Source organism: Narcine bancroftii, chromosome 1, assembly GCF_036971445.1.
Source record: "Narcine bancroftii isolate sNarBan1 chromosome 1, sNarBan1.hap1, whole genome shotgun sequence".
Classification (NCBI taxonomy): Eukaryota; Metazoa; Chordata; class Chondrichthyes; order Torpediniformes; family Narcinidae; genus Narcine; species Narcine bancroftii.
Window position 1 is genome coordinate 382,653,996 of NC_091469.1, and position 15,680 is coordinate 382,669,675.

The 15,680-nt window shown below is 41.7% G+C and overlaps 1 protein-coding gene across 10 annotated transcripts in view; it reads left to right on the top strand.

Annotated features, from left to right (window-relative positions):
- Positions 1-14,543, top strand: part of fars2 (phenylalanyl-tRNA synthetase 2, mitochondrial) — a 423,747-nt gene extending 409,204 nt beyond the window's left edge. For 4 of the 10 annotated variants that reach the window (XR_011349825.1, XR_011349826.1, XR_011349831.1 and 1 more), the window contains one exon: positions 14,263-14,350. Coding sequence is in view for 2 of the 10 variants with exons in the window: in XM_069913504.1 (XP_069769605.1) it covers positions 14,263-14,401 (139 nt within the window). In the remaining 8 variants the exon portion in view is untranslated. Of the gene's footprint in view, positions 1-14,262 lie in introns of all 10 variants that reach the window. The other 6 variants (XR_011349827.1, XR_011349828.1, XM_069913504.1 and 3 more) reach the window with 4 other exon arrangements.
- The last annotated feature ends 1,137 nt before the right edge of the window (positions 14,544-15,680 follow it).

Here is a 15,680-nt window from a genome sequence, read left to right on the forward strand (position 1 = left end):
CTCCAATCCAGGCAACATCCTGGTAAATCTCCTCTGCACCCTCTCCAAAGTATCAACATCCTTCCTGTAGTAAGGTGACCAGAACTGAATAGAATACTACATTCTAATTATAGTCCAGGACCAGCATGTTCCAGAAAGGAGGAAGGATAGAGATGGTAAGGTAAGAGAACCATGAATGATGTGAGAGGTCATGAATCTAGTCAAAAAGAAAAGGAAGCATGTGTGAAGATTCGGAAGCTAAACATCAGACAGGACCCTGGAGGAATATAATGATTGCAGGAAAAAGTTTGATCAGGGTATAAGGAAGGCTGAAGAGAGCCATGAAATATCTTTGGCAAACAGAATGTGAGAATCCCAAGGTGCTTTATACTTGCAATAAAACAAGAGGATGACTAGGGCAGGATAGGACTACTCAAGGACAAAGTCGGGAATTTATGGCTGGAGTCAGAGAGGGTGAGGTACCAAGTGAGTACTTTGGATCAATATTCACCATGGACGATAGTCTGGAGAATGCTAATATATCAGGGCATTTTGAGATGAAAAAGGAGACGGTATTGGGTCTCTTGAGGAGCATTAAGGTGATGTATCCAGGGTTATTAAAAGAGGTAATGAGGAGATCACTGGGGTCTTGACAAAGATCTTTGTAACCTCACTAACCATTATGAGGTCCCAGAGGACTTGAGAGTAGCCACTGTTATACCTTTGTTCAAGTAGGGCAATGAGGATAATCCTGGAGATTATACACTGATGATCCTCACAGAAGTTGCAGGGAAATAATTGGAGAGGAAACTTAGGGATAGGATTTACAGACATTTGGAAAGTCATGGTCGGGTTAAGGACAGTCAACGAGGCTTTGTGGGGGTTAGGATATGTCTAATAAATTTGAGTTTTTTTAAAGAGGTGAGAAATATGGTTGATGAGGGGAGGGCAGAGTGTGGTTTCTTCATGGACTTAAGTAAGATATTTGACAAAGTCCCTGATGGCCTGATAAAGACGATACAGATGCATTGTGAGTTAATAGTTTGGATTCGGAATTGGCTGCCTGTAAAAGAAGAGGGGTATGGTGGAAGGGAGTTATTCTGGCTGGATATCCATGACCAGTGGTGTTCTGCAGGGATCGGTGTTGAGACCCCTGTTGTATGTGATCTTCTTCTTTCTTTGGCTTGGTTTCGCAGACGAAGATTTATGGAGGGGTAATGTCCATGTCAACTGCAGGCTCGTTTGTGGCTGACAAGTCCAATGCGGGACAGGCAGACACGGTTGCAGCGGTTGCAAGGGAAAATTGGTTGGTTGGGGTTGGGTGTTGGGTTTTTCCTCCTTTGTCTTTTGTCAGTGAGGTGGGCTATGCGGTCTTCTTCAAAGGAGGTTGCTGCCCGCCGAACTGTGAGGCGCCAAGATGCACAGTTTGAGGCGATATCAGCCCACTGGCGGTGGTCAATGTGGCAGGCACCAAGAGGTTTCTTTAGGCAGTCCTTGTACCTCTTCTTTGGTGCACCTCTGTCTCGGTGGCTAGTGGAGAGCTCGCCATATAACACGATTTTGGGAAGGCGATGGTCCTCCATTCTGGAGACGTGACCTACCCAGCGCAGTTGGATCTTCAGCTGCGTGGATTTGATGCTGTCGGCCTCTGCCATCTCGAGTACTTCGATGTTGGTGATGAAGTTGCTCCAATGAATGTTGAGGATGGAGTGGAGACAACGCTGGTGGAAGCGTTCTAGGAGCCGTAGGTGATGCCGGTAGAGGACCCATGATTCGGAGCCGAACAGGAGTGTGGGTATGACAACAGCTCTGTATACGCTAATCTTTGTGAGGTTTTTCAGTTGGTTGTTTTTCCAGACTCTTTTGTGTAGTCTTCCTAAACACTATTTGCCTTGGCGAGTCTGTTGTCTATCTCGTTGTCGATCCTTGCATCCGATGAAATGGTGCAGCCGAGATAGGTAAACTGGTTGATGGTTTTGAGTTTTGTGTGCCCGATGGAGATGTGGGGGGACTGGTAGTCATGGTGGGGAGGTGGCTGATGGAGGACCTCAGTTTTCTTCAGGCTGACTTCCAGGCCAAACATTTTGGCAGTTTCCGCAAAACAGGACATCAAGCGCTGAAGAGCTGGCTTTGAATGTTTGTGATATACAGTGTATAAATTACCTGGAAGAAAGGATAGGTGGTTGAATTAGCAACTTTGTAGATGGTACAAAAATTGTTGGGGATGTGTTCATCGTGGAAGGCTATCAAAAAATACTAAAGTGTATAGATCAATTGCAGATAGGGTTGTTATAAAAAAGCTTGTGGTATGATTGTGATTAATTAGGTGAGGGATTGAGTATAAAAGTAAAGAAAGTCATGTTGCTCGTAAATAACATTGGTTAGGCCGCACTTGGAATATTGTGTACAGTTCACATCACCCCATTACAGGAAGGATATGGAGACTGTAGAAAGGATAGAGAAGAGAATTACCAGGATGTTGCCTGGATTAGAGGTTCTAAACTGTGGGTAAAGGTTGAACACATTTGGCTTGTATTCTCAGGAGCATCAGAGATTGAGGGGAATTTACAAAATTAGGTGAAGCATTGATAGGGTAGACAGAATCTTTTTCTGAGGGTAAAAATTTCATGTACTAAAGGATATGCTTTTAAGTTGGGTGGGGATGGTGATTTGATGTTCCATTATGAAAGAAAGATATGCCTGGAATATGCCGCCAGGAATAGTGGTGGAAGCAGCTACAACAGTAGCATTTAAGAAGCTTCTTGATAGACACATGAATGTGAAGTGGATGGAGGGTTATGTATTATGTACAGGCAGCAGAGTTTTGGTTTCATTTGGGCATTTGGGCATTGTGTGGAGTGCAGACACAAGAGCTGAAGGGCCTGTCCCTGTGCTGCATGGTTCAGTGTTCTGTCTGCTGTCTGTTTCTGGTAGTTGAGCCTCCTCCGACCCCACAGGGGTCACAGGGTGTGATTTGGGAGACCTTTCCTCCCTTTGCATCAGAACACTGTAAAGAAAGAGGTTAAATATTAAATTCAAACAAAAAATGCTGGAAACACTCAACAGGTCAGGTGCATCTGCTGAAAGAGAAACAAAGTTAATGGTTCATCTTATATTTTGATGTCATATTTCCAGCATCTAGTTTTTTTTATTTTCATTTGCTAACTATAACTTGTAACAATGTTCAACTATATCAGTTTGACCATGTCTGACATCCCCACCTTGCAATGTACAAAAAGAAATGAAAATACTATAGGCTGGCCTTTCAATAACTTCTCACATCAGGTAGATAATCAGTCAGTAATACCTTGACAACTCCAACAGAATGGCGTTATTCTGAAAGCAGGAAAGTTCAGAATGTCCCACTCATCTACCTTCTTTTTTCTTTGGCTTGGCTTCGCAGACGAAGATTTATGGAGGGGGTAAAAAGTCTACGTCAGCTGCAGGCTCGTTTGTGGCTGACAAGTCCGATGCGGGACAGGCAGACACGGTTGCAGCGGTTGCAGGGGAAAATTGGTTGGTTGGGGTTGGGTGTTGGGTTTTTCCTCCTTTGCCTTTTGTCAGTGAGGTGGGCTCTGCGGTCTTCTTCAAACTTCTACCTGCATCATGTGTGGCTGTCCAGTCCATTCGATGATGATGGTTCCTTTCAGTCAGTTTGTGGGGTTTGATATGAGGATACCCCACTCCTCAGAAAGGAACAGTGTGTGTGTGAATGGATTTTAGTGAGTAGGGGTTGCACAAGTCCAGACCCACCCTCTTGACATCCCCTCCCAGATCCAGTGGCACGGTGAGGTCTATGATGGCAGTGAATGGCCAGACTAAGCTTCGATGCAAGGGATGCCCTTTCTGGGCTTCACAGCACATATTTGCTAGATGGCCATTGACCCTATGAGAGGGTTTATCCGCCCTTTGACAGGTCTTGTTTTATATCCAGCAGTATGTTTAGCCACCCTCCGCACTAGGCAAACCTGGTGGGGAGCCGGTTTAGTCATTTACAACCTGGCCATGCGACAGGTAGTACTGGGTTACATGGTACCAGTAGCACTCAGACAAGTGACCTGACGTCACTAAACCATAAGCACCATGTGGTTAGTAAGGGATGCTTAAGGTAGTATGTAAGTGGAAAAATAGGTTGAGAACCACTGTTCTAAGCAGTAATTCTGAATGTCAAACCTGGCTTTCATCAGAGAATGTCATCTTGATCTCTGCTGAGAAAAGATTTGGGATAGTGACTTCATGGTGACCTGCAGTGCAGGCATTGTCATGCACCATCTTAGCTTGACACCCTTCTGTTATCTGTGTGTGTTCATGAGGCAGAAGATGATCATTTCCAAATGAGGTATGACTCCCTGCAGCTTGTTGATAACTATTAAGGAAAATTGCTGCCTGCTTAGAGATTCACCTAATCCTGTAACTTTCTGCGTGTTATAAATTCTTGATACGACACCGACATTGATTGCATCATACTTCAGTGCATCTCAACTGTAACAGGAAATACATTTTTTGATGACAGCTGTGAGATCAGCACTTTTAATGCAAACATACATGAAGATTGCTAATTATAATTACTCAAATTGTGGTCATTCACAAACAAGGTGACATGATGCAGTGTTACAAATGAACAAAAAAATCCTTTTTAGCATTAACCTTTTAAAAACATTTTCTGTCAATTATTACTGGTGCCTTTGGATCACATTCCCTTAAAATGTATTGCTTATAAGAATGATAGGATGATGACACACACACACATACATATATCAACCGTATATTTCGGCAGATAAGACGACACTTGAAGCATCCAAAAATCACCCACAAAAAAAGGGGTCATCCTATTCTTTGGCTTGGCTTCGCAGATGAAGATTTATGGAGGGGTAAATGTCCACGTCAGCTGCAGGCTCGTTTGTGGCTGACAAGTCCGATGCGGGACAGGCAGATACGGTTGCAGCGGTTGCAGGGGAAAATTGGTGGGTTGGGGTTGAGTGTTGGGTTTTTCCTCCTTTGTCTTTTGTCAGTGAGGTGGGCTCTGCGGTCTTCTTCAAAGGAGGTTGCTGCCCGCCGAACTGTGAGGCGCCAAGATGCACAGTTTGAGGCGATATCAGCCCACTGGCGGTGGTCAATGTGGCAGGCACCAAGAGATTTCTTTAGGCAGTCCTTGTACCTCTCCTTTGGTGCACCTCTGTCTTGGTGGCCAGTGGAGAGCTCGCCATAGAACACGATCTTGGGAAGGCGATGGTCCTCCATTCTGGAGACGTGACCTACCCAGCACAGTTGGATCTTCAGCAGCGTGGATTCGATGCTGTCGGCCTCTGCCATCTCGAGTACTTCGATGTTAGGGATGAAGTCGCTCCAATGAATGTTGAGGATGGAGCGGAGACAATGCTGGTGGAAGAGTTCTAGGAGCCGTAGGTGATGCCGGTAGAGGACCCATGATTCGGAGCCGAACAGGAGTGTGGGTATGACAACAGCTCTGTATACGCTAATCTTTGTGAGGTTTTTCAGTTGGTTGTTTTTCCAGACTCTTTTGTGTAGTCTTCCAAAGGCGCTATTTGCCTTGGCGACTCTGTTGTCTATCTCGTTGTCGATCCTTGCATCTGATGAAATGGTGCAGCCGAGATAGGTAAACTGGTTAACGGTTTTGAGATTTGTGTGCCCGATGGAGATGTGGGGGGGGGGCTGGTAGTCATGGTGGGGAGCTGGCTGATGGAGGACCTCAGTTTTCTTCAGGCTGACTTCCAGGCCAAACATTTTGGCAGTTTCCGCAAAACAGGACGTCAAGTGCTGAAGAGCTGGCTCTGAATGGGCAACTAAAGCGGCATCGTCTGCAAAGAGTAGTTCACGGACAAGTTGCTCTTGTGTCTTGGTGTGAGCTTGCAGGCACCTCAGATTGAAGAGACTGCCATCCGTGCGGTACCGGATGTAAACAGCGTCTTCATTGTTGAGGTCTTTCATGGCTTGGTACAGCATCATGCTGAAGAAGATTGAAAAGAGGGTTGGTGCGAGAACGCAGCCTTGCTTCTCGCCATTGTTAATGGAGAAGGGTTCAGAGAACTCATTGCTGTATCTGACCCGACCTTGTTGGTTTTCGTGCAGTTGGATAACCATGTTGAGGAACTTTGGGGGGCATCCGAGGCGCTCTAGTATTTGCCAAAGCCCTTTCCTGCTCACGGTGTCGAAGGCTTTGGTGAGGTCAACAAAGGTGATGTAGAGTCCTTTGTTTTGTTCTCTGCACTTTTCTTGGAGCTGTCTGAGGGCAAAGACCATGTCAGTAGTTCCTCTGTTTGCACGAAAGCCGCACTGTGATTCTGGGAGAACATTCTCGGCGACACTAGGTATTATTCTATTTAGGAGAATCCTAGCGAAGATTTTGCCTGCAATGGAGAGCAGCGTGATTCCCCTGTAGTTTGAGCAGTCTGATTTCTCGCCTTTGTTTTTGTACAGGGTGATGATGATGGCATCACGAAGGTCCTGAGGCAGCTTTCCTTGGTCCCAGCAGAGCTTGAAAAACTCATGCAGTTTGGCATGCAGAGTTTTGCCGCCAGCCTTCTAGACCTCTGGGGTTATTCCATCCATACCTGCTGCTTTGCCACTTTTCAGTTGTTCAATTGCCTTATATGTCTCTTTCCGGGTGAGGACCTCATCCAGCTCTAGCCTTAGGGGCTGTTGAGGGAGCTGGAGCAGGGCGGATTCTTGGACTGAGCGGTTGGCACTGAAAAGAGAATGGAAGTTTTCTTACCATCGGTTGAGGATGGAGATCTTGTTGCTGAGGAGGACTTTGCCGTCTGAGCTGCGCAGCGGGCTTTGGACTTGGGGTGAGGGGCCGTACGCAGCCTTTAGAGCCTCGTAAAAACCCTTGAAGTCGCCAATGTCCACGCTGAGCTGGGTTCGTTTGGCGAGGCTAATCCACCACTCATTTTGGATCTCCCGGAGTTTGCGCTGAAGATGGCTGCATGCGCGACGGAAAGCTTGTTTCTTCTCTGGCCAGGACGGCTTTGTAAGGTGAGCCTGGTGGGCAGCTCGCTTCTTTGCTAGCAGCTCCTGGATTTCCTGGTTGTTTTCGTCGAACCAGTCCTTGTTTTTCCTGGAGGAGAAGCCCAGTACCTCTTCAGTGGATTGCAGTATGGTAGTCTTCAGCTGATCCCAGAGGGTTTCAGGGGACGAGTCCGTGAGGAGGATTGCATCCTCGAGCTTTGCTCTGAGGTTTGCCTGGAAGTTTCTTCTCACTTCATCTCACTGCAGGTTTCCAACATTGAACCTCTTTCTGGGGGCTTTACTGTTCCTTAAAATTCTACTCAAAATATCACTTGATTGGTTCCATAAACCATCCAGACCCCACCCTATAATAAATTTTTAAGCTACACAGGAATATTTTTAAAAAAGGCTGCTTAGTGTACACAATTTTTATTTTGCCATTATCAATGTGATGTTAAACCAATAAAAGAATTGTAAAATTTTTTAAAATCACACACATTTAAAATCTTTGAAAATCACTAGCTTCATCATCTGAGGCAAAGAACTCGACAAGCACATCCAGAGTCTCACTGTTTACAATGTCAACATATGGGTCTCAGTCTCAATCTGGTGAGTCGGCTTCGGTTTCGTTGTCGGTGTCGCAGAATAAATCATTCTCTGTACCATCCATTGCACTAGAGTTACCACGCTTTTTGAAAGATTTTCAAACTGGTTAAGACAGAAGCTAGCAACACACTGAACCGTGAATCGCTTTGTGGTAGTGCTGCACCCACCTACCGGTTATGCCCACCAGCTTAGTCAACACAACACCTGCTCAGTCAACCCACGTATGGTACTGGTATGTTTGGGGGTGATCTTATACCACCGATATAAGCTAAAACCATGAAATTCAGACTGAAATTGGGTCTCGTCTTTCCTGAAGGCTGCCTTATCCACCAAAATATACAGTATAGCCTTCTCTCTCTCTACCCCCCCCCCAAAACACACACACACACACACACACACACACATCTTATATATATATACAATTTGTGTGTGTGTGTGTTCATGTGTGCAATAAATTGTTGCTAGAATTTACTTTAGTAAAATGAAAATGATTCAGCCTCTCTGAACTTATATTTTTTTAATTTGAACAAATCTTTTTCATTGCACCTTGTACTGCAGAGGGATTGAATGTGGACAACTTCATGTCATAATTGCCAATGCTATGCCACGGCATTCAAACTGTGTAATTGTTGCATAATCATAGCTGTTGAAGTGTAGAAAATACAGAATCACTAGGAGTAGTCTGTAGGATACAGAGACAAATACATTTACTTTTGATTTTGTGTTTATGAGGACAGTTTACATTACAAAATGTGTATGTGTGTGTGTGCGTGCATGTCTGTATATTCTCCTAGCCTCCCAGACAAATATTCTAACATTTCAGAAAAGGGTTTTTATGACTGTCAGCATTTTGAGTCAAAACTCTTCATCAAAACTGATGTAGAAAGGAAGAGGTGTGATAGGGACAGTTGGTTTAATAAGTTCCAACTATGGATCGAGTTGTGTCATTTCCCCAGAGAGGTTTCCAACCAAGTCTGCAAAATAACAAATCTCAATCTTTCCAATGAAAGGACTTAGAGGAAGTTTTCCAGTGAGATTGGTTAATCAATAGAAGGCAGAGAGTTCAAATAAATGGGTGTTTCTCTGGTTGTCAATCAGTGGTGCTGGACCTGCGAATGTTCGCAAAGTACATTAACAATTTGGAAGAAGGAACCTAATCTAGTTTTCTGATGACATTAAATTGAGTGAAAAAGTGATTTGCAGAGAGCCAGCAGTGAGATAGAGATAGGCTAAGTGAGTGGGCAATTGTCTAGCAGATGGAGTGCAATATTGGAAAATGCAGGCTAATTCACTTTGCAAGCAAAAATAGAAGAACATAATATTTTTCAATTGTGAAAGATTGTAGTATGCTGCTGTGCAGAGGAACTGGGGAATGACTGTGCATGAATTGCAAATGGTTGATTTGTAGGTGCAACAGGTAATCAATACTGCAAATGGCTTTCATTGCTAGAGAAATTGATATAAGAACAGGGAGGTTCCGCTACAACTGTACAGGGTTCTGGGTGAGGCTGCACCTGGAGTACTGTGTGCAGTTCTTGTCTCCTTACTTGAGATAATACATACTGGCTTTGAAGGCAGGGCAGAGGAGGTTCACCAGGTTGACTCCAGAGATGAGGGGGTTAATTGCTTTCCGTCTGCATTGAGTGTAGTAGATGTCATCCATGCTAGGAAAAGGTTCGTTGATTATTTTTTCCGTTGACTTCACTATCCTCTGCAGGGTCTTGCGGTCCGAGGTGGTACAGCTTCCAAACCAGGCAGTGGTACAGTTGCAGAGTAAGCTATCAATGCATCCTCTTTAGAATGTAGTGAAGATGGAGGGTGGGAGATGGACTTACGTCAGCCTTCGCAAGAAGTAGAGGCACTGCTGGGCTTTCTTGGCTGTGGAGCTGGTGTTAAGTGACCAGCTGAGATTATCCACAAGGTGCACTCTGAGGAACTTGATTCTCTTAATGACCTCAACGGTAGAGCCATCAATGGTCAGTGGTGCGTGATTTCCCCAGGCCTTCCTGAAGTCAACAACCATCTCTTGTTTTATTAACATTCAGATACAGGTTGCTGGCTATGCACCAGTTGGTTAATGTCTGCACTTGGTCTCTGTATGCTGCCTCCTCACTCTTACTGATAAGGACCACCACTGTCGTGTCATCAGCGAACTTGCTTTTGTTGGGAAAGGAAAACTCTCAGGCTCTTGAACCTCCCCGTACTACACTTATCATGAACTTAAACATCTTCGTACTACCCTTTTCATAAACTACTCCAAGACTGCCTTAGATCTGTCTGCACTATTGAAAGAGCACATCTTTTGGACTACAACAACTGTGAATATTTATCCATTTATGTTTATTATATGTTTTTATTTCTTGGTGCATTGTGTTGCCTTAATTTATAATTGTTGGCGTGTTTTATGTGCCTCTGCAGCTATAGTAAGCAAGAATTTCTTTGCATCTGTGGAGTGTGCATATGTATAATTCAATAAACTGATCATCATCATTTGGGCTGTGCATAGTTGATCCTCTTTCAGGAATGGGAAGCAATAGACCAAACGGAAAATAATACTTTTATTTTCCATTTTTTCAATGGCCAGTGACCGAAATATGAACAACCCCATTGAAAATCATGAGAGGAATAGATTGGGTGAACGCAGAGAGCCTTTTGCACAGAATAAGGGAATCAGTAACCAGTCAATATGGGTTTAAGGGGGGGGGGGGGGGGGAAGAGATTTAACAGGAACCTAAGAGGTAACCTTTTTGGACAGAGGGTGGTGAGTGTATGGAACAAGCTGCCGGAGGAGGTGGTTGAGTCAGGTCCTATAGCAGTGTTTAAGAAAGTAATTGTACATGTTGATAGGGTATTTATGAAAGCTATGGTGTGCTGGCCATTAGTTGAGGGATTGAGTTCTAGAGATGTGAGGTAATGTTGCAAATCTATAAAACTTTGGTTAGACTACATCTGCAATATTGTGTTCAGTTCTGGTCATCTCATTACAGGAAATATGTGGAAGCTTTGAAGAGGGTGCAGATGAGATATACCAAGATGATGCCTGGGTTGGAGAATGTGTCCTATAAGGCAAGATTAACAGAGCGAGGGTTTTTCTCTTTGGAGCAAAGAAGGAGGAGAGGTGACTTAATATAGGTCTACTAGATTTATGAGACACAAAGATAGGGTGGAAACCAACACTTTTTTTTCCTGAGGTGACAGTAGCAAATACCAGAGGACACCTGTTTAAGGTGAGGGGAGGAAAGTTTAGGGGAGATGCCAGGGTCAGTTTTTTACAGAGAGTAGTGGGTGCCTGGAATGCATTGCTAGGGTGGTGATGGAGGTTGGTAAAACAGGAAAGACTCCTAGATAGGTACATGGATGCAAGAAAAATAAGGGGTTATGAGCATGAGGTATGAAAGGATAATATTGTTGAGTAGGTTGGAATAAAATCGTAGGCTCAAGGATTTGTACTGTGTTGCAATGTATTTTTTAGATATTTTTATTTCTTGCACTGAGTCATATCAATAACAACATCCACAAATGATCATCATCAATATATACATAGTGACATTTCTTCTTTCTCCCCCCTTTCATCCCTCTCCCTTTCCCCACCCCTCTTCAAAAATCAATAAATCATAGAACACCTAAAACAAAGAAATAACAAAAAGCAAAAAAGAAAAAAGTCATATCGTCCACTTTCACATATTTAAATCTTATTGTACTCAAAATTATGTTGTTTTAAGAGATGGAGGTTTGTGGTCGGCATTCTCCGACATATTTTATATATTGTTCCCAAATTTGTTCGAATAATGTACACTTGTCTTTCAGATTGTATGTAATTTTTTCTAGTGGAATACACTTGTTTATTTCTGTAAACCACTGTTGTATTTTAAGGTTTGTTTCCATTTTCCAGGTTGTCATAATACATTTTTTTGGCGACTGCTAGTGCTATCACAATAAATCTTATTTTGGCTCTGTCTAATTATAGTCCTAAATTTTTGTCTCTTATATTATTTAACAGAATTTTTTTTTGATCTTTTGGTATTTTATTTTTTGTGATTTTGTTTAATATTAGGTTTAAATCTTCCCAGAAAGTTTTTACTTTTGAACATGTCCAAATTGCATGTAATGTTGATCCAGTCTCTTGTTTACAACGAAAGCATCTCTCCGATGCTGTTGGGTACCACATTTTTAATTTCTGAGGAGTAATATAGAATCTGTGTAGCCAGTTATATTGTATCATACGTAATCTAGTATTTATCAAAGCAATCTTCTATTTTCTTGATTCCTTTTCAATCCCATTCCTTGAAAAATTAATGGGGATTAATGGGTTTTGTGTTAATATCATTTTTGGTATTTGATCATTTATCTTTTTTTCTTCCACGTGTATTCTTTTCCATAATTTAAGTATGTGATGTAGTACTGGTGAATTGTTATATTGCACCAATTTTTCATCCCATTTGTAAAGTATGTGTTCCAGGATATTTTCTCCCAATTTGTCTAATTCTGTCTTAGTCCAGACCAGTTTTCATCCTCTCTGATAAAAATCTTATAAGTACCTTCTGTGCTGCACTGTAGTAATTTTTGAAGTTAAGTAGCTGTAACCCTCCTTGTTTGTAACTCCATGTTAATTTTTCTAGTGCTATTCTTGATTTCTTACCTTTCCATAAAAATTTCCTTACTATTTCATTCAGTTTTGCAAAAAAAAATTCTGTCAGGGGAATTGGTAACATTTGGAATAGATATTGCACTCGTGGGAACACATTCATCTTAATACAGTTTACTCTTCCTATTAAAGTTAACAGTAGTTCTTTCAAATTTTCTAAATCTTCCTGTATTTTTTAAATTAATGGTTCATAGTTTAATTTGTATAAATGTTTTAGGTTGTTATCCATTCTGATACCAAGGTAACGTATCGGCTGTGATTGCCATTTAAAAAGGGTTTCTTTTTTTAAATTCTGAATAATCAATTTTGTTCATTAGCATCACTTCGCTTTTGTTGGTGTTAATCTTCTACCCTGATATCTCTCCATACTCTTTCAGTTTCATATGTAGTTTTTTTATTGACTTATCTGGTTCTGTTAAATATACTATGATGTCATCTGCAAATAGGCTGATTTTATATTCTTTCTCTTTTATTTTTATTCCTTTATCATAGTTACCTTCCTTATCTGCCAGTGGTTCAATAACCAAAACGAACAGTGAAGGGGATAATGGGTATTCCTGTCTTATTGACCTGCTTAATTTAAAGTAATCTGATACATATCTATTTATTACTACCTTTGCTAATGGTCCATTATATAATGCTCTCATCCAGTTAATAAATTTTTCCGGTAGTTTAAATTTCTGTAACACTTTAAACAAATAGTTCTACTCTACCCTATTGATGGCTTTCTCTGTGTCTAATGCAACAGCTACCATTGGAGTTTTATTTATTTGTGCCACATGAATTAAATTAATAAGTTTACAAACATTATCAGCTGCCCATCTTTTTTTAAGAAATCCAGTTTGGTCTTGCCTTACTAGTTTCAGTACATAGTCATTCAGACTGTTTGCTAGTAATTTTACTATTAGTTTATCATCTGTATTCAATAATGATATTGGTCTGTACGATGTTAACAAGAGCAGGTCTTTTCCCTCTTTTGAAATTACTGTGATTATTGCTCTTTTACATGATTCTGATAAGTTTTGGGTCTCTTCTACTTGATTCATTACTTCTAGGAGAGGGGAGGGATTAATAGATCCCTAAAAACTTTATAAAACTCTATAGGAATTCCATCTTCACCTGGTGTTTTATTGTTTGGTAGTTTCATTAATATATCTTATATTTCTTCACTCTTATAAGGTTCTGTCAATTGATTTTGTTCTTCTATTTGTAGATGTGGTAGTTCAATATTAGATAAAATGTATATTTAAATTTAGTCATACAGCCTTTCTGGCCGATGAGCCCGTACCATCCAAATACACCAATTAACCTATAAACCCTGTACATTTTTGGAAGGTGGAAGAAAACTGGAGCACCTGGAGGTAACCCATGCATACTCGGGGAGAACGTACAAATTCCGTACTGACAGCGCCAGATTCAAACTGTGGTCACTGATGCTGTAATAGTATTGTACTTCCCACTGTACTAACCATGCTGTTCTATATTCTATGTTCCATGGATAGGATGAGTTTAGAAGAATGTGGGCCAAACCCAGGCAGGTAGGACTAGTGTGGGTGGGACATTTTGGTCGGAATGGGCAAGTTGGACTGAGGGGCCAGTTTCAACACTCTTACTCTTGTGACTCTATAACTGTATTTGTTACTTTATTAATAAAAAGAACTGCTGCCAAGCTTAATGACACAACTGACTTAAAATTCTCTCTGGTAAAATGAATGAACGAGTTGCCCAAATATTCCAGAGTAATTTGACTACAATGCATTAGGAATTATGCTGACAATAAGATCGATTCATAAAGCAATGGAAAATGAATCTAGCCTGGCATGACTAAAAAGAAGTGTGTTTACATGGTATCTGCATCTTACCAGTTAAAAGGGGAAAGCAGGAGATGAATGAAATAATTAATCAGTTCATTGCAAAGCAATGCAGAGTTCATCAGATTGAACAAGAAACAGAATGAATGACATTAGCAGCCCTGTGCCTTCAGAATGTATTTGTGAGCAGAAGATTCATTAAGTATGTTTCAAGTCTGGTCTGGGTGAAATAATGATCATCTCTCTTTCTAGGACAGAAAAGATCAGCCACTGCTACAGGATTACCTATCGTCACATGGAGCGAACCTTGACTCAAGAGGAGGTATGCTCCATTCATCGAGCTATTGAGAAAGGAACCGTCGAGAAATTGGGAGTAGAAGGAAGATTCTAAATCAAGGAAATCTTTGAATGATTCTGAACTTACCTGTCAGTCGTTCTGTTGTATGAAAAGATAAAAAAAATGAATTGTAAAGATCATTGTAATTATGACCAAATTAGATATCAATAAAGCAAAATGCTTTGGGTGAATGTGAGCACTATTGCTTTAGGCAGGTTTTCCTTCAGTTTCTGCTGAGCTCCATGTTAATTGGCTAAACTGCATCAACAAAGTACCAATAGCATTATGCATTCATCAGACTAATTTACCTGCCTCTGACACTCACATCAAGTGAATTGGTGAGAATACCTTCTAAGGAAGCTGTCTATAGATGTTTGCTTTCATTTCCAACAAACGATTGCATTCATTGTTACAGGAAAAACTGAACATTAAACCAGTAGGATTATTTTTGCCTTTAAGCCCCTCAATTTTGGTTGATTCTTATGGATACACGTTTGATTCTGAGTGAAACACAGAAGTCTGCAGACGCTCTGATTGTTGTAAAAACACACCAAAATGCTGTAGGAGCTCAGCCGTCTTTTCAGCATTATTGCCAAAAATTCTGGCACTTGTGAATCTGCAGGGGTCCTACTGCATCCGATGCACTGGTCTCCTCTACGTTGGAGAAACAGGACACAGATTGGTTGATTGCTTAGTTGAGCACCTCTGCTCTGTCTGCTACAATAGCATGGATCTCCCAGTGGCCACCCATTTCAATTCCTATCCCATTCCCTTGCTGACATTGATTAAAAGAATGACAGTGCTCCGCCAGTTTGTGCAACAGTGCCAGGTATTCACACTGTTTCTCCTGGTCCTTGTCTCCTTTCATAGAATCGTTGCCTTTCTGCCATAACTGGTGGTTTGGGGCTTAAATGGTTCCATAGGGCTGTGCATAATTCATTGAATGTCTTTGTCCCTGGATCCTCTGGGGCCAGCAAGGTCTTAAGGAGGTCGAAGGTTTTGCTGCCCATTATACTGAGGAAGAGGGCATGTTCACGGTTTACTGGACTTTCCACAATATTGTGGGCTACACAGTAGTGGTTAAACCATTCTGCATAGTTATTCCATCTACTTCGTTGAATTTCCCAAACTTTCCCTCTGCCATCTTGGTGAGCTTTCACCTTGATCTTTTGACGAAAATTTGTTGGGGTTGTTAGGTAGTCGTTTTCTACCTTTCTTCTGATGTTTTCCTTCTCACGGTTGGTGCATGGAGTACATGTAGGGTTTGTTTCGTTCCTCGTCGTCACTGTTGTGTATGCACTCACACAATTAAGACTCAGAGACGTGATGCTTT